This window comes from Erinaceus europaeus, chromosome 5, assembly GCF_950295315.1.
Source record: "Erinaceus europaeus chromosome 5, mEriEur2.1, whole genome shotgun sequence".
NCBI lineage: Eukaryota > Metazoa > Chordata > Mammalia > Eulipotyphla > Erinaceidae > Erinaceus > Erinaceus europaeus.
The window spans coordinates 113,585,159-113,608,542 of NC_080166.1; the positions used below are offsets into that span (position 1 = coordinate 113,585,159).

General features: G+C 39.1%; 1 protein-coding gene across 5 annotated transcripts in view; it reads right to left on the reverse strand.

The window, feature by feature from the left end:
• NBEA (neurobeachin) overlaps positions 1–21,219 on the reverse strand; it is a 546,841-nt gene extending 525,622 nt beyond the window's left edge. For 2 of the 5 annotated variants that reach the window (XM_060191623.1, XM_060191622.1), the window contains exon 1: positions 20,392–21,219. In XM_060191623.1, coding sequence (XP_060047606.1) covers positions 20,392–20,679 — 288 coding nt within the window. In that variant the 5' untranslated portion in view covers positions 20,680–21,219. The remainder of the gene's footprint in view (positions 1–20,391) is intronic. The other 3 variants (XM_060191624.1, XM_060191625.1, XM_060191627.1) reach the window with 2 other exon arrangements.
• Between the last annotated feature and the right edge of the window lie 2,165 nt (positions 21,220–23,384).

The window sequence follows — 23,384 nt, forward strand, 5'->3', positions numbered from 1 at the left end:
TGTCACTTTCTATATTACTATACAAAGAACTTGACTCTAGTGCTAGTCTCTAGTACAGCATGTACTAAGTATTAATGATCTGTTCGTTGAGTAGATCTATGATCAGATATGAAATTAAAGTGAATATCTGTGTATACACACAGAAATGCACAGACTTACTTAATAGGCTGTTATTTAGTAGCGGTGGTGAACATGAAGGATAGATAGCAATCTTAAAAGAAAAATATAGCTTTTAGGGGTAAGGTGGTGGTGCACCTGGTTGAGTGCACATGTTACAGTGCACAATGACCCAGGTTCAAGCCCCCAGTCCCCACCTGCAGGAGGAAAGCTTTGCTAGTGGTGAAGCAGGTCTGCAGAACTGACTGACACTGACCCTCTCTCTCACTCTCACTCTCACCCTCATTCTCTCTTTCTCTCTCCCTCTCCCTCTCCCTTTCCCTCTCTCTTTCTCTTTCCCTGTCTTCCACTACCCTCTCAGTTTCTGGTTGTCTCTAGCTAACTAGTAAAGATTAAAAAAAGAAAAAAAAAATCTAGCCTTCAAACTAAACCTGGTAATATATATTGAATGTTTAAATCAATTAGGAAATGGTAACTAAGCCAACAAGGGAATAATATTCAATAATGGTGCTTATTAAACAAAGTCTGTTTATTATAATGCAAACATTTACATGATTTGTTTTTTCTTTATGAATAAATTATATTACTAGCATGCCTATCAATACATCACAAATGTGAAACATCTAGTTACTTAATTTTGTTTTCAGAAACTGCCTACCCATAAAGTATGTATTCTTTTTACATATGAAGATAATAAAGACCAAAAGGCATAGTATGCATTATCATAATGATACAAAACCCGAGCTACTCTTTCACTGCACCTGAAATCTCTGTTATGTCTACATCCCACATTTTCTAAGCAGGTCATCTTCAACTTATTTCAGAATTTGGAGGCATAATTTTTCAATGTAATTGGGTTCAGCTGTCACTCTGAATGACATTTTGTCATATACTAACTCAAATATTAGTTTACCTTTCAGAACGCAGATTACTAATGAGGTTTAAACATTTTTAGTAGGAAAAGCTCAATGTTAACAAGTGAAAAAAATTACAAATCTGACTAAAATTTATGCATTCAACATACTTCCTATAAAAGTATATAAACGGGTATTTTCCCAGAGAAGAGTGCTTCTTTGAAGCCATTTAATTTACCCTTAAAATAAATAAGTCATCCATTAGTGCTTCTGATCATAAGGTCAGGATAAGAAAATATTAATGGTCAAAAGAAATCCATAACCATTCAAGCAGTCTTGTGATTATGACCAATTAATTGAGTCTGTCCTCCTGTTATATTAATCAGGAAAATGTAACCCAAGGAAATGGGTTACATTTCCATTTGAATCTAAATGTAGAACAGTCAAAGATTAATAGGTTATACAGGCTGCACTAGTGGTCTCGCCCAATAGAGTCAGCTGTCAGGTGGAAGACTTCAACAATAGCAGCAATGAAACGAGTATATGAACAGATTAACACCTAGGAACACAAAATTACACTTTGGCATATTTTATTCAAAGGAACAGATATGACAAATCTTCAATGTGAAAAACACACTTTGGTAAAGATGAGTCATTAAATGAAACTAAAAGAATACATCAAAAATAAATATATTACTACATAAATAGTTGCTGCATTATTACATAGTTTCTGACATTTTTTTAGAGAACTTATGTTTAATGCTGATAAGTGAGAAACTGTAATTTGACTTGAAGAAAGGCAACTCAGTGTCCTGGCTAAGAGGGGGCAGGGTTTCCTTACAGAGGAGAAAAGTTTGATGAAATAGTCCAATACTAAAACTAGTTAATGAAAAAAGCTTAATGGTGGTGATTCTACTACTACTCAAATTGTATCTGACCAGTCTGAGTGTCTTTTAGATTTCAGAAAACTACTTTTATTTTGGTAAAATATTACAAATTTTAGAATCTTGATGTATGATGTAAACAAATCACAAATAATTTTCAACAATGATATGAAAAAGTTAATAGACTTTTGTTTACAAAATACAACATAAAAGGAGCCAGGTGGTAGTGCACCTGGCTAAGCACACACAATATAGTGCCCAAAGACATGGGTTCAAGTCCCTGGTCCTCACTTGCAGGGGAAAAGCTTCAGGAGTGGTGAAGTAGGGCTGCCAGTGTCTCTTTCCCTCTCTGTCTTCCCTTCCCATCTCAATTTCTGTCCCTATCCAATAAGTAAAAATTTAAAAAACTAATATTTGTAAAAATACTAACCCTAACCTTCTGCACCCCATAATGATCCTGGGTCATACTCCCAGAGGGATAAAGAATAGGAAAGCTATCAAGGGAGGGGATTGGATACAGAGTTCTGGTGGTGGGAACTGTGTGGAACTGTAGCCCTCTTATCCTATGGTCTTGTCAATATTTTCATTTTGTAAATAAAATTAAAAATAATAAAATATAACATAAAAGGATTAAACTAAAGCCATAATCTTCAGTGACTTTATACATAAAATAAATTCAAATACTGACTTGCTCTGCAGAAGCTTGTAATAAAATAGCTAGTAAGATAAATTTTAAATAAAATACCTCACTTGGATAATATGTTATATAACTCATGTTCCAGCCCAGATCCTACCATATTGAAGGAAGTTTTGGTGCTGTGGTCATTCTCCCTCCCTCCCTGCCTTTCTGTAAAGGTCAGTCCAGAGCAGTAAGTCCCAAAGTCTACAAAGAAAAAACAAAACTCTTTTTTTGCTCTAATTCTTAAGCAGATTGTTTAAGTATATCAACAACCTTCCAGCAAAAGTTATGTTATTGGATTTTTTTTTTTATAGAGGAGAAACTGGAGTAAAATCACTACTGAATATTCAATAAGAAATTTACATCACTGTAATAAATCAGTTACTATTTTCCATAAATAACTGATTTGCAGGGTGACAAAACAAGATTTCCACATGCAAGTATGTTACTGGTCCGTTCTTTAGGTCAACTCAAAAGAATTCTAATTTGACCTACTGGACCTCTTCAGTTCATCCATCCTGGTATTTTTTTAGTAGTCCAAAATGGGTGTTTTATTAAGTTTGTAAAATGGAGGAAAGGAGTATTAGGAATTTACAGGACCAGAGGTGGATTTCAGTTTCTCAAACACATTCCAGTATAAGAGAATAAAGAGTAACTTAACTTCCCCAATTTACTTTCAAATATTCAGAAAACTTAAAATACTCACATACTCTCTCTCTCTCTCTCTCTCTCTCTCACACACACACACACACACACACACACACACATATCTTACCATTCTAAAAAAAAAAAAACACCTGAATTGTTAGAACAAGAGACATAGATAATAAAACCAGAACATCCTGAGAAAACAAGATTTTTCTGTACCAGTGGTGGCATACCTGGCATGTTATAATGAGCAAGGTCCCAGGTTCAAGCCCCTGGTACCCACCTGCAGGGGGGAAGCAGTGCTGCAGGTATCTCTCTGTCTCTATCTCCCCCTTCCTCTCAATCTCTGTCTCTATCCCATAAATAAAAATAATTTAAAAATTAAAAAAAAGAAAAAGATTTCTTATATTAAGACCAAAATAACCAACCAAACAAACTAAATAAAGGTTTTCTGTTTTTTAACAGCCATTCAAAAAAAAGAATTTAAGAGGGTTAGGGAGACAACCTAACAGTAAACAGGTCTTGGGGCCAGGCGGTAGCTCAGTGGGTTAAGCGTACATGGCTTAAAAAGCATGGCTTAAAAAGCTTAAAAACACAAGTACCAGAGTAAGGATCCTGGTTCAGGCCCTCAGCTCCCAACCTGCAGGGTAGTCGCTTCACAGGTGGCAAAGCAGGTATACAGGTGTCTTTCTCCCCCTCTGTCTTCCCATCCTCTCGATTTCTCTCTGTGCTATCCAAAAAAATAAATAAAAAATAAAAAACAGTAAACAGGTCTTGTACACAAGGGATTCCAGGTTCAATCCTTGGTATAACCAACAGTTAAGAGTTGAGGGGTTCGGGTGGTAGCACAACTAGTTAAGCTTAAGGATCCTGGTTTAAGTCCCCAGCTCCCCACCTGCAGGGGACTTGCTTCACAGGTGGTGAAGCAGGTCTGTAGGTGTCTCTCTTTCTCTCCCTGTCTCCCCCTCCTCTCTCCATTTTTCTCTGTCCTATCCAACAAGGACAACATCAACAACAACAATAACTACAATAAAAAAACAAGGGCAACAAAAGGGAAAATTAATAATAAAAAAATTTTAAGTGATGTTCTGTGATCTGACAAAAATAATAGTTACAACAAAAGTTCAGTGGCAAAGATGAAATTCCAACTCCTATTTTCATACTCATAATAGAAGATGAATGAGACAATGTTCTTAACTCATGGAATTCAGTCTCTAAGGAAGTCTGAGAAGTAAACAAATAATATAAATAGAAGCAAGTGCTAAATTTGAGGTATATATGAAAAAATCTAGAACATAGGTTGGGGAGAGGTCAACGAAGGCTTTACTTAATGGAAAAGAAAGAAATTCTGGAAACTAAATAGATGTTATTAGACAAAATGTCAAAGAACATGATTTGTTCAATGTAACAATTACGTGGCAAGTAACAGTCAATACAGTACAATAAAAGGAATATTTTTCATTAATGTTCATAGTTCATAAGGCCAAATAATTTAGAATAATTTCTAAATAATTTAACTAATTTAAATTTAAGGGCTTTGAAATGCAATCAACTTAAAGAGAATCTGTACAAATAAGTAAAATAATCCTATGACATTTTATAATAAAATACTTCTTATCTAATGAGACTAAAACTACTTCAAAGATATTAGACCTAGTCTAAGTAAGGAAGACAGTGACTGTTTTTAGTCATTGAAAATTTCACATTCCAGGACAAATTGATATTTAAGTCCACATCCCACTTAACATAATGCTTGCTTATAAAGACCCAGTAAGTGTAATCTGCTATCACTATCTTCATCATCCTCATCAAAAGTCATGGAATCTTTCATTTTTTAAATATTTGTTTTTTTAATTTGGTAGGACAGAGAGAAATTGAGAGGAGAAGGGGATACATAAAGGGAAAGAGGAAGAGAGACACACCTGCAGCACTGCTTCACTATTCATGAAGCTTCCCCCTTGCAGATAGGGACCAAAGGTTTGAACCTGGGTCCTCAGGCAAGCTGATATATGAGCTCAACTGAGTGCGCCACCACTGGCCCTAGTAATGTTACATTTTCAAGAACAGAAACCATGAAAATGGAACATCTGGTTTTGAGTCTCATTTTTGCTACTGGATTGCTTTACAACCTTGGACCTGTCCCTACTGACATTAAAGAAAACCCAGCCCCATCAATATCCCTACCACATTTTTTAGGAGAATAGAAAAAATGCTACAAATGTTTATCTGGAGCCAGAAAAGACCTAGAATTGCCAAAACAATCTTGAGAAAAAAGAACAGAACCGGAGGCATCACAACAATGAGATACCACTTCACTCCTGTGAGAATGTCATACATCAGAAAAGGTAACAGCAGTAAATGCTGGAAAGGTTGTGGGGGTCAAAGGAACCCTCCTGCACTGCTGGTGGGAATGTAAATTAGTCCAACCTCTCTGGAGAACAGTCTGGAGAACTCTCCGAAGGCTAGAAATGGACCTACCCTATGACCCTACAATTCCTCTCCTGGGGATATATCCTAAGGAACCCAACACATCCATCCAAAAAAATCTGTGTACACATATGTTCTTGGCAGCACAATTTGTAATAGCCAAAACCTGGAAGCAACCCAGGTGTCCAACAACAGATGAGTGGCTGAGCAAGTTGTGGTATATATACACAATGGAATATTACTCAGCTATAAAAAATGGTGACTTCACCGTTTTCAGCCAATCTTGGATGGACCTTGAAAATTTCATGTTAAGTGAAACAAGTCAGAAACAGAAGGATGAATATGGGATGATCTCACTCTCAGGCAGAAGTTGAAAGACAAGATCAGAGAAGAAGCTACTGGGGAGGGGATGGGATATAGAGATTGGGTGGCGGGAATTGTGTGGAGTTGTACCCCCCCAATCCTATGATTTTGTTAATGTCTCCTTTCTTAAATAAATTAAAAAAAAAAAAAAACACAAGTAGAACCTGTGACCACACTCCTCTTCCTCTCACAGAGGACTCTTATTTTTTCAGTTTTAATACTGAGAAAGAAAAGAGCACAGCATTGATTCACTGATTGTGAAGAAGCTTCCATCATGCATGCACTCCCACATGGTGCAAAGGGGATTGAATCCAGGCCCTTGGGCATGGTAAAGCACTGTACAGGTGGGCTATCTCCAGGTACCCCCTCCTGCATTCATTGTTCTATCCTGTGAAAAGCTGAATCTGAGTTCTCAGTGAGCAGCATTCCCAAAGAATCAACTCATTCAGGATGGATAGTTCCTCTCCCTTCCCAATTATTTCTTTATCTTAAATGCTAACCTCTGAGACAATCTCTACGAAGCTGTATTTTGTTGAAAAGATTCCTACTTTGGAATGTGATGGCTTGAGCCCTAGAATTGATACATAATACCTAAATGTCACTGATTCACTATTTCACATTTCCTTCAGTCTTAGTTTCCACATTTACTGAGAAAGAATATCTGAAAAGAGAGTTATTCAGAAGTTTATTCCAAAAAGAATTTTGGTCCATACTACCAGAATGAGAGAAATGTTAGGGAAAAAAAAAATCCAATTCCATCAAGACCTAGAGAAAGAATAGGAAAAATGGCGGAGTCGGGCTGTAGCACAGCGGGTTAAGCGCAGGTGGCGCAAAGCACAAGGACCGGCAGAAGGATCCCGGTTCGAACCCCAGCTCCCCACCGGCAGGGGAGTCGCTTCACAGGCGGTGAAGCAGGTCTGCAGGTGTCTATCTTTCTCTCCTCCTCTCTGTCTTCCCCTTCTCTCTCCATTTCTCTCTGTCCTATCCAACAACAACAACAATAAAACAACAAGGGCAACAAAAGGGAATAAATAAATAAAATAAATATTTTTTAAAAAGAATAGGAAAAATAAGGGCATTTGGAAGTAGTAATAGGTGGAAGTGTGACTTGAAATGGAAGGCAGGACTGCAGAAAAACAGGCAAAAAAATATATATATATGTACACAGACAGACAGTCATAGAAATAATAGGCAGCCTATATATGTGACCTTGGAAGTACTGCAGTTTCCAATGGAGAGAATTGGGACACATAACTCTGGAGGTGGGAAAGGTGTGGAGATATATGTGTTATCTCATAGTTTTGTAAACCAATATTAAGTCACTAATAAATAGATGATCAAAAGAAGTTTATGCTATACAATTTCACAAATGTACTGTAAATACTCAATAATGAGTAAAATTACATATTATTATTTTCTAAAATAATCTATCACAGAATCATTTAAAAAAGCTAATGAATCTTTTATTTTTCAGATGTGACACTTTACATTACTAGTATTACATTCAAAGTCACAGTTGTTTTTGTCTATTTATTTGTTAGTGATTTAATAGTGACTTACAAAATTATAAGATAATAGGGATATAATTGCATATGGTCCTTGCCACTAGATTTCTATGTCCCCACCCCCTCCACTGGAAACTGTAGTAGTTCTCCCAAGGTCACTGATAAGGGCTGATTCTATAACTATCTATCTGTATCTATCTATCTATCTATCTATCTATCTATATATATATATATATTTGTCCTCATTTTTATTGGATAGACACAGCCAGAAATTGAGAGGAAAGGGAGAGACCAGGGGAGAGAGAAGGGAGGGGAGAGAGAGAGAGAGAGAGAGAGACCGAGACCTGCATCCCTACTTCACCACTAGCAAAGCTTTCTCCTTGTAGGTGGGGATGAGGGCTCGAGCCCACGTCCTTGCCCTTTGTAACTGTGCACCCAACCAGGTGCGCCTCTGCCCAGACCACTTCACTTCCTTTTTAAGTCACCCCTACACCTATAAGTACTTCCAGATGTATTTCCTTTTTTCCTCTTCTCTCTCAGATAAGAGAAACAGTGCCTGGCTTTCTATGGTGTTTTCCACGTTCACTTCCATTTCATTGGTGGTATAAAAACAAATTTTCCCGGGGACAAACTCTTCGGGTCAACTAATTATTTTTAATCTTCTAACTTGTTCCTTAAATTTTCCACTCAAGTAATCTTCTAAGCATTTATAATTAGAACTCCCAAAGAAAGTTACCATTTAGTTATGATCCCATTCAAATCCTACCACATAGACAGGCAAAATTCTGTAATGGTTGGGGAGGAAGAAATGGAAAGGACTCCTGCTTCTTCTGTTCCCGCTTTTCTATCCTCTTCCCTCAAAATAAGAAATTAGGAAAAACAGTACCAAGCACTGTTAAAGACTATGAAGATTTCAAAAGAGACATCTTAGATTTAATTGGAAGACCATGCTCTGTGGGTGATTATTTATTCTCTGATCTGAGATCCCTTTTCTGAAAGGATTCAGATGTTTCAGGTGCTACAGTGAAACCAGAACAACTTATTTTTTTTTTCTCCAGATGTTGCTATCAAGTTGTATGTTAGGTATAAAAGCTCTGTTTGACTTTAGGTTGTTTGTTTACTTATTTGTTTTTGTATAAGCCTTGGACTGATATAAGAACTAAGTAGAGGAGAGGGAGCAGAGAGATAAATCACAAAGTATAAAGTATGCCTTACTAGGCATGAGGTCCTCATTAGAGCCCCACACCACCACAAGGAAAGCACCATGGCACTGGGGGAAATTCCTGTACTGTGCTATCTGTTACTGTCAGACAGATGTACAGATAAATAGTAGAAAGATAGATGATAGATAGATAGATATTTTTTCATATATTGTGTATATATTAACTCACTTAATCTATACAAAAACCTTGTAATGAGGTAAGCACAAACCTTGTAATGAGGTAAGTACATTCACAGATAAGGAAAACTGGGGCACACAATTTTTTTTAATTTTTTATTTATAAAAAGGAAACACTGACAAAACCATAGGATGAGAGGTACAACTTCGCACAGTTCCCACCACCAGACCTCCGTATCCCCTCCCCTACACTGATAGCTTTCCTATTCTTTAACCCTCTGGGAGTATGGACCCAAGATCATTGTGGGATGCAGAAGGCAGAAGAAGGTCTGGCTTCTGTAACTGCCTCCCTGCTAAACATGGGTGTTGACAGGCACACAAAATTTTAGTGATTGGGGGATATTCCATAACTTGGATATAAAATCATGTAGTTAAAACTTTACAGATGTTGAACTTTTAGGTTGTTGTCAATATTACATTGAACCCCAATACTGTATCCATGGCTAATTTCTCCTTAGCCAAAATAATAACCTAAGGATTAATTACAAGGCTTTCCTGAAATTTCTTAATCAATGTTAAGTCATAATAGCTATAACAATTTACATTCTTAATGCCATAATTAAAGATTGTTTTGATACATCTAAGAAAAAAATCTAAATTTCTTTTTAAATCAAGTATTTCCAAGAGATCTTACTATTACCTCCTGTTCTTATTGCATGAACATGAATTTTTATACCTATTAAACACATTTTTCTTGAGATATGCCCAAGTCCTTTGCAAAATTAGTATTTTTTTATTATTTACTCTGCTACTTAATACTTAAGGTTGTTTTTTTTTTAATTTAAAATATTTTCAGGGACCTTTGGGGTGCAACAAAGAGAAATTTAGCTCAAAGTAGGTTAAAGAAAACAAGAAATGCACTAGCTTACTGCATTTACTAGCATACTGAGGATATCACCGATATGAGGTGCTCCAAAGATGTGATCAGTGATAGTTCCATTCTCAAACATACTCTGCCTTCATGGTGACAGAATGTTAGTCAAGTCTGGACTTGTAGTCTAACATCTCAGCAGCTATAATGACTAGCATCTCTTTCTCTAGCAGAAAGAAAGAAGTTATCAAGCTATCTCACATGTGGTGCAACTGAATTGTAAACCAGCATCTGTAGTTGATGAGCTGGGTCCAAGTTTCAGGTTCTGTTCTAGGAAAGTCCAAAGTCCAAGAACATCCCATACACTATAAACCAAGAATCAAGAAGGGATGATACCCAAAGGAGTATCAGAAAACTCCAGAGCTGGTAATAACACAAAGAATTGTTGTTATCCAGGCAGCCAAAAACAACAGAAATCTTTATTACATGATAGCCCCTGGCTGCACACTGCTTTATAGCTCTTTTCTTTCCATATGTGCGTGTGTGCGTGTGTGTGTGTGTGTGTGTGTGTGTGTGTGTGTGTGTGTGTGTGTGTGTGTGTGTGTATTATGTTAAGACCAATCACAACAGAAAACATACTCATCATCTCACAATGTGTGAGAGCAGCAGCAATGGGGGAAGCAGAAAAAAGATAATGCCAATTTAGGGTATCAAGCAACAAATCTGAAATCACTGAGTTATGGACAGTATTCTTGGTCAAGTCTGGTGTGCATTAGTTTTGGTGACACCACACAATCTGACAATATGTAGCTACTAAATAAATTTAATTATTTCTCTCTAAATTAAGACAGACTAGTAAACAGTCTGAAAGGTGGCTTAGCAATTAGAGTAAAGGACATGCATGGGTGAGGACTGGGAGTCCACATCCAGACTCACATATGCCAAAGTGAAGCAATATTCTAGTCTGTTTCTTTCTGTCATCTAATAAATATTTAAAAATATAGAGAGTGGAAGGCTGGGAGACAACTCACCTTGTAGAACACATGCTTTCCTGTACATGAGGCCCTAGATTAGAGCCCTGTCACTACATAGACATGCTATCAACAATATCAAGGTATATAACATATGGTAGAACAGTGCCATGGTGTTTCTCCTCTCTACCTCCCTCTCTCTAAATTAAAATAATGAAACACTGGCCTGGGGAAAGTGACTGCACAGTGGTATCACATATATGTGAAGCCCTTCCACTACATAAAAACACATGTGTGTACGTATGTGAGTATTCATGTGTATGTGTACATGCAGATATATGTACACAGACACACAGAAGAAGAAGAACATGATAATTCCCACTTAGAAGAGTATAAAATGTAAACTTAGGTTGCTGGGCGGTATCCAAGCAGGTTAAGAGCAAGTGGCGCAAAGCACAAGGACTGGCGTAAGTATCCCGATTCGAGCCGGGTTCGAGTCCAGTTCGAGCTCCAGCTCCCCACCTGCAGGGGAGTCGCTTCGCAAGCAGTGAAGCAGGTCTGCAGTTGTCTGTCTTTCTCTCCCCCGTCTTCCCCCTCCTCTCTCCATTTCTGTCCTATCCAACAAAAATGACAACAATAACTACAACAACAAAAAAACAAGGGCAACAAAAGGGAATAATAAATAAATAAATAAAAATTAAAAACTGTAAATTTAATGGTCACTAATTGAAAGGTCAAATATATACTACTAGTCTACTCACAAGAATGCCCAGCCCTGACAATGGAATGTTTGGGTTGGATACTCATGATTTCTAGCTCAAAAGACTTCAATTAAATGGCTATTATCCAGCAGGTAAGAAAGAAACAAGTACTGCAGAGACTATAAAGAGAAAGGAACCCTTATAAACTACTGGTAGGTACATAAATTGCTCCAAGCACAATGAACACACACGCACACACCATAAACAACTACTACTCAGCCGTAAAAAAAAAAAAAAAAAGAAATGAAAAGAGAAATCCTGCTTTTTGCTACAATACAGATGCAGCATGCAAAGGCTGTTGTGTTCAGTGGAAGAAGTCAGAGAAAGAAAAATATCAGCACCATATGATTTCAGTCATATGCAGTACATCAAAATAAATTAATGGGCTGGCAAGACAGCTCACCTGGGAAGGCACCCATTGTACCAGGTACAGAAACCAGGCTCAAGCCCTACCATGATCTCCCTGAGGAAACTTTTAGTATTGTGATGTCTTTCTCACTCTCTCTGTTTCTCTCTCTCCCTAACTGTAAAAGTCAGTCCAGAACAGTAAAGCCCTGAAAGAGAGAAAAGAAAAAAAGTTACTGAGTTAAATTAAAAAAAAAAAAAAAAAAGGAACTGGCGTATTGCACCAAGTAAAAGACTCTTAGGGTAGGTGGGTGGGGAAAATACAGGTCCAAGAAGGATGACAGAGGATCTAGTGGGGGTTGTATTGTTATATGGAAAAGTGGGAAATGTTATGCATGTACAAACTATGTATTTACTGTTGAATGTAAAACATTAATTCCCCAATAAAGAAATTAAAAAAAAAGCAAACAAAACAAAAAAGTGAAACTATAAGACCAAATCATTGGTTACAAGAGGGGAACAGAAGAGTAAATCAAGTAAAAAAAAAAAAAGTCAATGGTATGGTGAAATATGGGATTAGATTTCTAGGTAAGTTTAATGCCAAATATACAAAAATGATTTATTATGGCGTTACTTGAAACTTACATAATGTTATCAAGCAATGTTGCTTCAATAAAAGTAAATTAATTGAAATATACATTGAACTTGAATTTGTTAAGACACCTCTTGTTTATTATCCTTCATGGCCTTATACTTGTCTTCTAGCAACTATACTACTTTAACAGTCCATTCCTTCTTCCTGAAGTTCAGGATCTTTGAATCATCTTTAAAAGTGAAAGCACAAGGTTGTGTGTATATGGGTGGGGGTATCCCTGAAAACCGTAAGTGTTGGGAACCTTGTTCATACTTATGGTGAGCAAAATGAATTATGGGACATGAATGTAATTAGCATACAATTGATGTCGGCCTGATGTCAAGTGCATACCACAGGTATATGCAAACTCACAAGGTTATTGTGGGTACAACATACTATTTAAGCAAGCGCCTGGCAGCAGTTCAGCCCTTTTAGGCTTTTCTCTCATTCCGCTGTTTCTGCTGGTCTTCACCTGCTTACTTTCTCCCAGGAACCTGTATCATGCAGCTTCCCCCAGACATGTATCTGAACACAGAGAACTAAGACTAAGGACTAAGACTAAAACTAAGACTAAGGACTAAGACTAAGGACTCATGGCGCCCAGTCAGATGGCTAACAGGTCATTCCCTCTTTGTTTATTTTGATACCATGGTTTTTATGCACCTAAATTAATCAGTGTTCTAATAAACATCACTTTTGATAAACTCTCAACAAAAGCGCTGCACAAGGCTTTTTTGTTTTTAATTACTAGTTTCTGTAAGAGTTTAGTAAGCTTTGGGTCAATTTATTATAGTTAGATGGTTGAATTAGAGGCTAAAATTTAGTATGCCAATCTAAACTTCTGCCTTTTCATATTCATAACAATATTAAGTCTCATAGCAACAGGCCTCCACAGTGCTCATCGCTATAACCCTCTGCTTAATGACTTCCTTGAAGCAATGTGATTGAGGAACACAAGCATTCTCTCACGGGTTTCCTGGTTGCATCCTGGAATACGTATCTTAATAACTGGATTGTTACTTTGATCAAGAGGCTGTCTTTTTATTTATTTTTTAAAAGGGCAAAGATAGTATAATGTTTATGCAATGAGACTGTCATGCCTGAGACTCCAAAGTCCCAGGTTCAATCCCCCCACCACTATAAGCACCTGAGCAGTGCTCTGGTAAAAATAAACAAACAAAGGGCTTTGGGTATATTTTAAATCTTTTATTATTTATTGGATAGAGACAAATTGAGAAGGGGAAGAGAGGGAGATAACTGCAGCACTGATTCACTGCTGTGAACCCCCACAACCCCCAGAAGGTGGGAATTAGGGGCTTAAACCCAAGCAGTTAGGCATTGCAACTCAGCTAGGTGAAACACCACCCAGCCCCAAGGGACGGCCTTTTTAAACTGCCTTCCCTCCTATCAATTTAAACTTGGAGGGAGGGGGTTTCCAACCTTCAAGTTACTTTATACTCTAATTTGTCTGCTATATAGGATGGTAGCTATATGCAGGAAAAAAGAAAAAAACTCAGGCAATGTTCTCCTCTCAATAAAAGTTCATCCTTCTCTTAAAATAACGTTATCAAAGCCCCTCCCTCCTGCCAAGAAGTGTTCAAAAAACACTCCACCATCCATAAAGTTCCAGTTGCAGAAGTCTCATGGACCAAGATAATACTTAGGACAATTTAAGCAGCTGTTCCACAATTCCTTTACAGGACTGTTACAGGAAAGCAAAGTCCTGCAGTGTTTAAGGTCAATTATTCACAGTGTTCTATTTCCAGTTAAAATGTCTATGCTAGAATTATTTTCACTTACAAGTTACCAAAATCCAATCTAAATAGAGCTGAGTTAATAACAGTAACAAACCTTTTTTATTTTTTTTTTAATTGCCACCAGGGTTATCACTGGGGCTTGGTGCCTACATATGGAATCTATCACACCTGGAAGCCATCTTTCTTTCTTTTTCCAATTTGATAAGACAGAGAAATTGAGAAGAGAAAGGAGAGAGAGGTAAAGAGAGACACCTGCAGCACTGCTTTGCCACTGATGAAGCTCTCCCCACCCTCCAGGGTGGGACCAGATGCTTGAACCCAGGTCCTTGGGCACGGTAACATGTGCACTCTACTGGGTCCACCACTACCTCACCCCTAAAGTACCATAAAAGCAAATTCAATGGTTGGAAGGTAATTACCTCAAGAACTGAAAATTCTAGGTGCTCAAGCAGAATCTCTCTATTCCTCCCTTAATGTTATACTTAGTCATATTCTAATATAGGCACCCACTAACTACAATATGAATCTACTAACACAGCATTTCGAACAGAAAGAGTTCAGAGTAAGTCTAATGACTGACCATGACACTGTAACTCCATTGTGTTAAATGTTCATCCCTGAGTCAATCACAAGTTTCTGGTCATGGGTATGTGCACCTAACCTAGCTGAACCAAAATTGAGTGAGTGGTTTACCAAAGGAAAACTGATGCAGCATTACCAAAAGGGGAAATATATACTACACAAACAAAAACAAGAGATTACCACTATTCCTGGTAATATGACAAAAACTGATTTATTTTACCAGAGCATTATTCAGCTCTGGTTTATGGTGGTACTGGGTACTGAACCTATTACCTGAGAGTATCAACGTCTTTTGCATAATGACTATGCTATTTACCTGACCTAATGATCTCTTTTTAAGTTATATTCTATTAAATTCTATTTAAATGCTATTCTTTATTAACATAATATGCTAAGCCGCAGATGTTACCATGACACCAACTTGACTTCCCTGGGCAGAACACATTGACTTCCAATGTGTTCTGGAACCCCACCTCCCCAGAGTTCTACCCCACTATGAAAAAACAGAAACAGGCTGGAGCATATGGACTGTCCTGCCAATGCCCATGTCCACTGGAGAAGACATTACAGAAGCCAGACCTCCCACCTAATGCACTCTACAATGATCATGGGCCCATGCTCCCAGATGGATAAAGAATAGGGAAACTTCCAATGGAGGGGATGGGATATGGAGTCCTGGTGTTGGGAACTGTATGAGATTATACCCCTTACCCCACAATCCTGTCATATTGTTGATCATTATTAATGTGTTTATTTGCATATACATAAGTTTATTAAAAAACTGTAAGTCCTATTGCAAGATGTCAGTTTCAAGTAACACTTACATATGTATAAATACTCATAAATAACATCATTCAAAACATTCTACTTACGAAACTAGAATTAATAGGCACTATATTAACTTTAAATGAGTCTAATTTATTTCAGGATCTTATGTTGGGCCTCAGCTGCTGGAACAGAATTTCAGAAAGTGGTGATCTACTATTGGTTAATAGTGTATACTTAAATGCACCTAACATACCCCAGATCCAGAAATAACAAAAATATAAATATACGGGGGTCGGGCGGTGGCGCAGTGGGTTAAGCCCAAGTGGCGCAAAGCGCAGGGACCGGCGTAAGGATCCAGGTTCGAGCCCCCGGCTCCCCACCTACAGGGGAGTCGCTTCACAGGCGGTGAAGCAGGTCTGCAGGTGTCTGTCTTTCTCTCCCCTTCTCTGTCTTCCCCTCCTCTCTCCATTTCTCTCTGTCCTATCCAACAACGAATTGCGTCAACAAGGGCAATAATAATAACCACAACGAAGCTACAACAAGAGCAACAAAAGGGGGGAAAAAATGGCCTCCAGGAGCGGTGGATTCATGGTGCAGGCACCGAGCCCAGCAATAACCCTGGAGGAGGAAAAAATATATATAAATATACATGAAATAGGTTCCTACCCTCATGGGGTTTCACAGCAGAGGAGAGGAAGGATATAAATAACTATAATACTAGACAGCAGTAAGCATATCTTGGTAGAAGATGTTCTGACAGTGCATAAAATACAAGCACAGGAAGGAAATGAAAAACCTATGGCACAAATTCAATGTAAAACAGTATTTTCAGTTAAGAGTCAATAATGGAATAGATTGTTGTACTAAAGCCTACACTGGTGATCTAAAATAGGTATTGGACCTACTAGACCCAAGGACTTTCTTTACACTGTGTTCAGAGAACATATACCAAAAGAACAGGAAGAGAAACTGGAGATACATTTAACTAAAGGTACTTGCCAAACCCTGACTAGCAACTCACAAAAAAAAAAAAAAAAAACTTAATTAAAACTAATACAACTTGGGTCAAAGAACAGCTATAGAATGTTTCTTTAGTGTCATTATTTGACTAAATTAACATTTCTATGGAAAACCTCAGAACTCCCCAAGGCATCAAAACTTTGAAACTGTCATATATACATTTTTTAAATATGTACTTCTCATTTTCATTTTGGGTGGGCCAAACCCTGGACCTCACAGAAACAAGGAATATGCTCTACATGCAGAACCACCTTCTTGATCACTACATATATATTCTCTTTTTCGTGTGTGTGTGTGTGTGTGTGTGTGTATACATTTTAATTTTACTGGAGGTATAATGGTTTGCCTACAGTTGTTGGCATGTGGATTCCATTCCTCATCTCTGCAAGCTAAGTATCTGCACAACACTCTTGCCCCCAACAGTAATTCAGGAAAAAGAAAACTAAATTAAGTGTTATTGAATGATACTGCCTAAAACAACTATTCAAAAAGTTTTTTCGAGATTTTTTTTTCATTAATCAAATACTAATTTTATGTTATCTTTTCTTAAATGTTTATTTAAAAATAGGTAAATATAGTTTCATGTCATAAACAAATGGCATGGGATATTTACATAGTATTTGCTGAAAAGAAAAATCTTATATAAACATAAGTATGTTTACAAAGAAAGCAATGGATTAAGTAGTATGTATATTACAACTAAAACAACCAACAAAGTCCCTCTCCTACAGTTAAAAGTTGTAGACATAGTCGTAATAAATAATTCCTTCTGATGATAAAGTTTATTGATGATCAGTTTCTTTCACAGGTAAAGCAACAATGTCAAATTCCTAACAATATACTCTCATATTATTGACAAACTCATTTCATCTTCCTGATGTTATTTAGTACATATTTGAATGTCTTAAGTATATCACTATATAAAATGTATCGGGATACAAAGGAAATTACCCATTTCATCTTTTTATTCCATTGGTGAGTCTTCAACAAACTCCCACAATCCACCTGTGTAGTGAAAACAAACCTCTACTTTCACCAAACAAAAGCATAATAATTAAAGACATGGCTGTGGATATGTTAAAGAAGTCCTTTATTTTACTATATGCATGAACTTAACTCAGTAACTTTTAATTCTTTCAGTAAGGCATGTGAGAAATATCATCTGAAATAAAGGACAATTACTACTCTGTTATGTAGAGAAACAATGTACAAAAAGAAAAGTATTTAAAGATAACTGAAATAGAGTACTACTAAAAGGCAGAAATTTATGTGTTTTAAAGTTGTGTTAACTCTCTCCTTTTCTATCTATTGGCTACTGTGACAGATATTTCATTATCTCTACCTACTGAGAAAACTTGCTTTAGAGACAGTATCATGACTTCCAATCTCTAACAAATCACTGTGTACTCTAAATGAATTTTACTGATGTTCATATTAATTAGATAAAACTAAGCTTTAATGATTTTGCTGTTAATGACTAAGATTTTCAGATATTTTCAGAATCATTTAAAAAATGTCATCAATATATTGAAAAGAGAAAACTGTAAATCTATAGTTCAATACTACACTTCAAATAGCTAATTTATCTTTCACATCAATTTACTTAGTAACATAACAGTAAACCATTGCCTTTGCCATTTATTCTTTGCCCCAAAAGTTTCAACTAAAAAGTGTACCTCATTCTCTAGTTCTTTAAATACATACATACCATGACATTTTAAACCTAACTTTTTTTATTCCAAAAGAAAAAAATCAGTGCAGTAACAAGGTCTTAAGTAAATTGGGGATATATTTCAATATCTCTTTATAGCTGAATAGCATAAGCATTAATAGTAATCTCTAAAATAATGTTTGCATACTGAGACTTCAACCAGATTTTCATTGCACAGAAGAGAGTTAAATTTCTTTTTGCTCTCAAGCGAAATATTTCTTTCTTGACCTTCTTCATATCTATTGAATCCTATCTGTTCAGAGGCTGAGCCATAGGCATTGCTACTGCTGCAGAACACACACTGGCTATACATTCAAATAAGCTCAGAGCTTATGAGAGAGACCTATTACCTCTTATCATATGAAGACACATAAAATAAACACAGAAATACTTATTAAAATATTCTTATAGCTCATCCCTTAAATAAAAGTGGTAATAACAAAGGCAAAAACTAGGGAAAAAATTAAAGCTTCAAATGTAAAGAAATACAGTATATGATACTGTACTTATTATGCTAACACACATTTTAACATTTCTTTTTAAAAGGCACAGACTGACCTTCTATCTACAGCTGATTAAAAATGAAACTTTCATGGAAACAGTATCTATTATTGTTTTAAAAAGAATCTGGTTATACCAACATAGTGAGATTTCCCTCAAACTTACATTGACTTTTTGTGATTTACTTGAAATGTGCACAAAAACAGGAAGAGATGCTGTACATTTAAATAGTGATTAAATATAACAAAGCAATGATATACCTATCTTTGATTTTACAAACTAGCTTAAGAAAAACTGTATTTCGTAATTTAAGACGTTCATAAACAGTAGGAATTATCTAATCCATGTCTCAAGGTACCACTGCTGTAGCTGCAGCTTTCTTTCAGTTCTCCAGTAGACCAAATAAAAATAATTTTTTAGCTGGAAAAGCAGACTACTTGGGTGTTATAAAAGCTCTTTGCAAGCATATTTTTATATTCCTTCAACTCGACATCAAATATAATAGTCAACTGATTGCTGTTCCTGCTTCAAGACTTGCTTTCCGAAGCCCAAACCTCACAGCACAATATTGCAAAAAAAAAAAAACTGCTTTAAAAGCTTTGCTGCAAAAAAAGAAAGAAAGAAAGAAAGAAAGAAAAGAAATTGCCTTTACAAGGCTTTATTTTAAAATGAGCAACTTCTTGTTATCCACAATTTATTCTTCTTCTCCTTATTCTTTCCCTTGCCCCTGACATCTTGAATACTTCTTAGCCTATCTGTAGATAGCGCAAAACATTAAGTCATGCACAGTTCTGCAGTAACTCTTTCTTATCATGAAAGAAACCTGAACCAAGGGCTGTATTTAACACCTTCCTTTAGTCTTTATCCACATGCCATGGTCTCTCAAGGCCACCACAGAAACCAACCTGTATGATTTGGTGTCACAATTTAACACTTTGTGTGCACAAAATAAGACTGAGAGGTCAGCATATTCAGGACAGTATTACAAAGACAGAAAGGCTGTCTAAAAAAGAGAGAAGAGAGATGGGGTGGAGTGTGTGGGGGGAGGCGGTTACAGTCACAATACTCCCTCCATCACAGCCTCACAATATATTTAAAGACAGATGCGAAACTGCATCATTTTTCTCCCCCATTTGAAAACCTCACACCCCAGCTGCTCAAGTTAAGAGCTAATGTGCTTCTCACATTTCAGTAGCAACGGGGATCTGGGCTCCAGAGGGGAAAAGGCTTTGCATCCCAGGAGAGAGTGACATCGCGGACAATTAAAGAGTGTGGGAGAAGGAAACCCCTGGGGGTGGGGGGGAGAGAAAAAAGAAAAAGGAGGCCGCCTCTTCTCGCCCGCCCCCCCCCCCTTCATTGAACTCTAGAGTCGCCCCTGAAACCTTCCCCGGCAAGGGACGACAGTCTACTCCTGGTCGCGGGAAGTGGTGACAAGCGGTGTTAAGTTGGGCACCGCGCTCAGGTGGCGGGAGGGGACGGGGAGCCAGCCGGGAAGTGCGGCGCGCGGGCAGGTCACCCGCAGGGCGAGCCGCTCCCGGGAACCGGCTGCGCGCGGGACCCGAGGGACGGAGGGTGGAAGCGCGCGGCCGGGCAGGGCGGCCATGGGGCCGCGCCGGCAGCCGCGGAGCACAGAGCACCGAGCCTTTCCCCTTACCAGGTTGAGCACCGTCTCCACGATGTCCCGGTTGCTGACCTCTCCGACCTGTATGAGTCCGATCAACACTGCGAATTTCATCCGGATGTTACGGATCGGCACCGAAGGGTTAATCATCCCCGAAGGCAGCACCACCGCGCCGGAGCCGGACGCCCCCCTGAGCTCCCCCATCCCGCTGCCCCCCGGGCCGCCTGCGCCGCTGCCCCCGCCGCCTCCGGCCCCGACGGCGATGAGCCCCACGGGCTGAGGCTCGAGCCCCGGGCCCGGGCCCGCTTTCTCGCTCGCCATTTGCCCCCCTCCTGGGGAGAAGGCAAGAGCAGCGGCGCTGCCTCCGCGGGTACCGTTACACCTGCCTCGGCCCCCGCCCCCCGGCCGTCGCCTCGGAGCCCAGCATCCACCAGCGCCTCAGCCCGGCCGGCCCCGGCGCCCTCCCCGGCACAGGCGGCGGCTTATTCCCAGGCTTATTCCCGGCGGTGGCGGCGCCGCTAACCGCTGCCCGGCGAGCGGCAGTGCCCGCCCAGCAGCTGTGCCGCCGCCGCTGCCTCCTCTCCTCTCTCCTCCTCCCGGTCCGTCCGGCTCCGGCCCGCCCCCCGCGGAGATGCTGCCCCCGCGCCGCAGAGCCCAGGGGCTCGGGCAGTTGGCCACAGCGCAGGCCGGTGCTGGAGCTCAGGCCGGGCCGACGCGACTGACGCTGTTACCGCCGCCGCTACCGGCGCCACTGTTGTTGTGAAGCCCCGACGCCGCCGCTCACTCCGCCATGTTGCCGCCCCCTGCCTGCGGTAGCGGCCACTGCGCCTGCGCAGAGCCTCTGGGGGGCGGAGCCCGCAGTGCACCCCCTCCTTCGCCCTGCCCTCCTTCTCTTACCACCCACCCACCCCTACACCCCTCGTCCCTCCCCCAACCACCCTGAACCGATAGACAGGTGAGCAGGTGCATGGGGACCACTGCCAGACACTGGGGCAAGTTGGCAGAGGCGGGGCGGGTGGTGGCTTCCTTGTAGCTTTTCCCTTGAGGGTGTATCTCCCTGTGGGGAAGGACACCGAGAGAGAGAGAGAGAGAGAGAGAGAGAGAGAGAGAGAGTGTGTGTGTGTGTGTGTGTCCTGCCTTCGCTGCCACCTCCTCCTTCCCTCAAAACCTTCTTGCCAAGAGGTTCATCACCTTCGTCGTTGCATCCAGCAACTGCTATTGCCAGTGCCACGTGCCTAGAAAGATAGGGAGTGGCAGACGACTTCATTCTGCCCCCTCTTCGCCCTTCCTCACAGTCCTGCCCACCTGGTCCCCCTGGAATTCCTCAAAGAGAAAGAGGGGGGAGGAGTGGCTGGCAAAGCAGAAACAAACGCACCACGAAGAGCGATCCTGCGTTGTCGGGGGAAGGATCCAGATGGAATGGAATGAGTCCTTTTTTTTTTTCCTACTGCCATGAAAGAGGCTGACACCTGCACACACAGGCACGACTTAAAATAGAAATTGTCAAACAGTGATCCGCTCTGGATAAAGCTCTAAACAACAAACAGCTCTTGAACTCACCTCCCAGCCTGAAAAAGGCTTCACTGTGTGACACTGTGGAGTAGTTTGCTGGGAATCACAAATCCCGCATTAAAAAAAAAAAATGCATAGGGATCCTCAGATATGATAACAGTTAATGATGCCTTCCTTTTTCCTAGACACATACAGTTTAGAGGATTTTGAAATTGTTTAAAATATATAGATAATTCTTACTCTCAGACTTGGTCTGTGATAAAATTGGGTTGCTGTGTCCACAAAGAATAAAATAGAGAATGAAAAATAATTTTAGTTCAGGAAAATTATAATGTGCACACCAATCTCCCTGCCAAAGTATCATGCTAAAAAATAAGTAGGCATAACTGCTGTTTTTACTCTACAAAATGAAGGATGTCATTCATCTGTAACATTTCATGAGGTATGCCCTTTTCAATGAAGATGTATCATAATCCACTAAAGATATTAGGTATCTTGAGGTATATTCAAATCATCTTATTGCCATATCAAATGAAAGGCATCAAGATCCAGATCTGCCACTATCTAATTTGTTATTACTCATGTTTAATTGATCTAGCATATGAGTTAATTCTCAAGATATTGGAACATGTTAAAATTCATGTACAATAACCATACTCAAAACCAATGATTTAGCTTCCTTCTTGATTGTGCATATATATATATATATATATATATATATATATATATGTTTGAACTTGCAAGCTGAGTTGACTGGACTATTCAAAACTGACCAGAGATTTCTGAAAGAAGTCATAGCTAACATGTCCAGTTAAAATAAATAGTAATTGAATTATAGAATGCTAGAATGATTAAAACTAGGTAGAAATTTGGAAAGCCTGTAAGTCTTAATAATGTGACTTAGATGTGCTATACAGAAAAGCCGGGAGTCGGGCTGTAGCGCAGCGGGTTAAGCGCAGGTGGCGCAAAGCACAAGGACCGGCATAAGGATCCCGGTTCGAGCCCTGGCTCCCCACCTGCAGGGGAGTCACTTCACAGGCGGTGAAGCAGGTCTGCAGGTGTCTGTCTTTCTCTCCTCCTCTCTGTCTTCCCCTCCTCTCTCCATTTCTCTCTGTCCTATCCAACAACGACGACAACAACAATAATAATAACTACAACAATAAAACAACAAGGGCAATAAAAGGGAATAAATAAAATAAAATATTTAAAAAAAAAAAAAAAAGAAAAGCCATGAAACATATGTACCTACTTTAGGATTATCTGGGTGAAGATTCAAGTAGAATGTTAACAGCTCTTTTTTTTTCTATCCCAAATAATATCTACTTTTTTGAGCACTAATTTCATCTGCAAATTTAAACTGATATGCTATCTTAAATGTGTTCATGCTGGTTGAAACACCATCATACTAGTTATTTTCCCCACCCCCATTGTATATGATCATCTTGTTATTTTTAGACTTCTTGCATCAGTGCTTTGAGAGACAATGGCAAAGTGTACTTTGTTCCCTTTCTGAA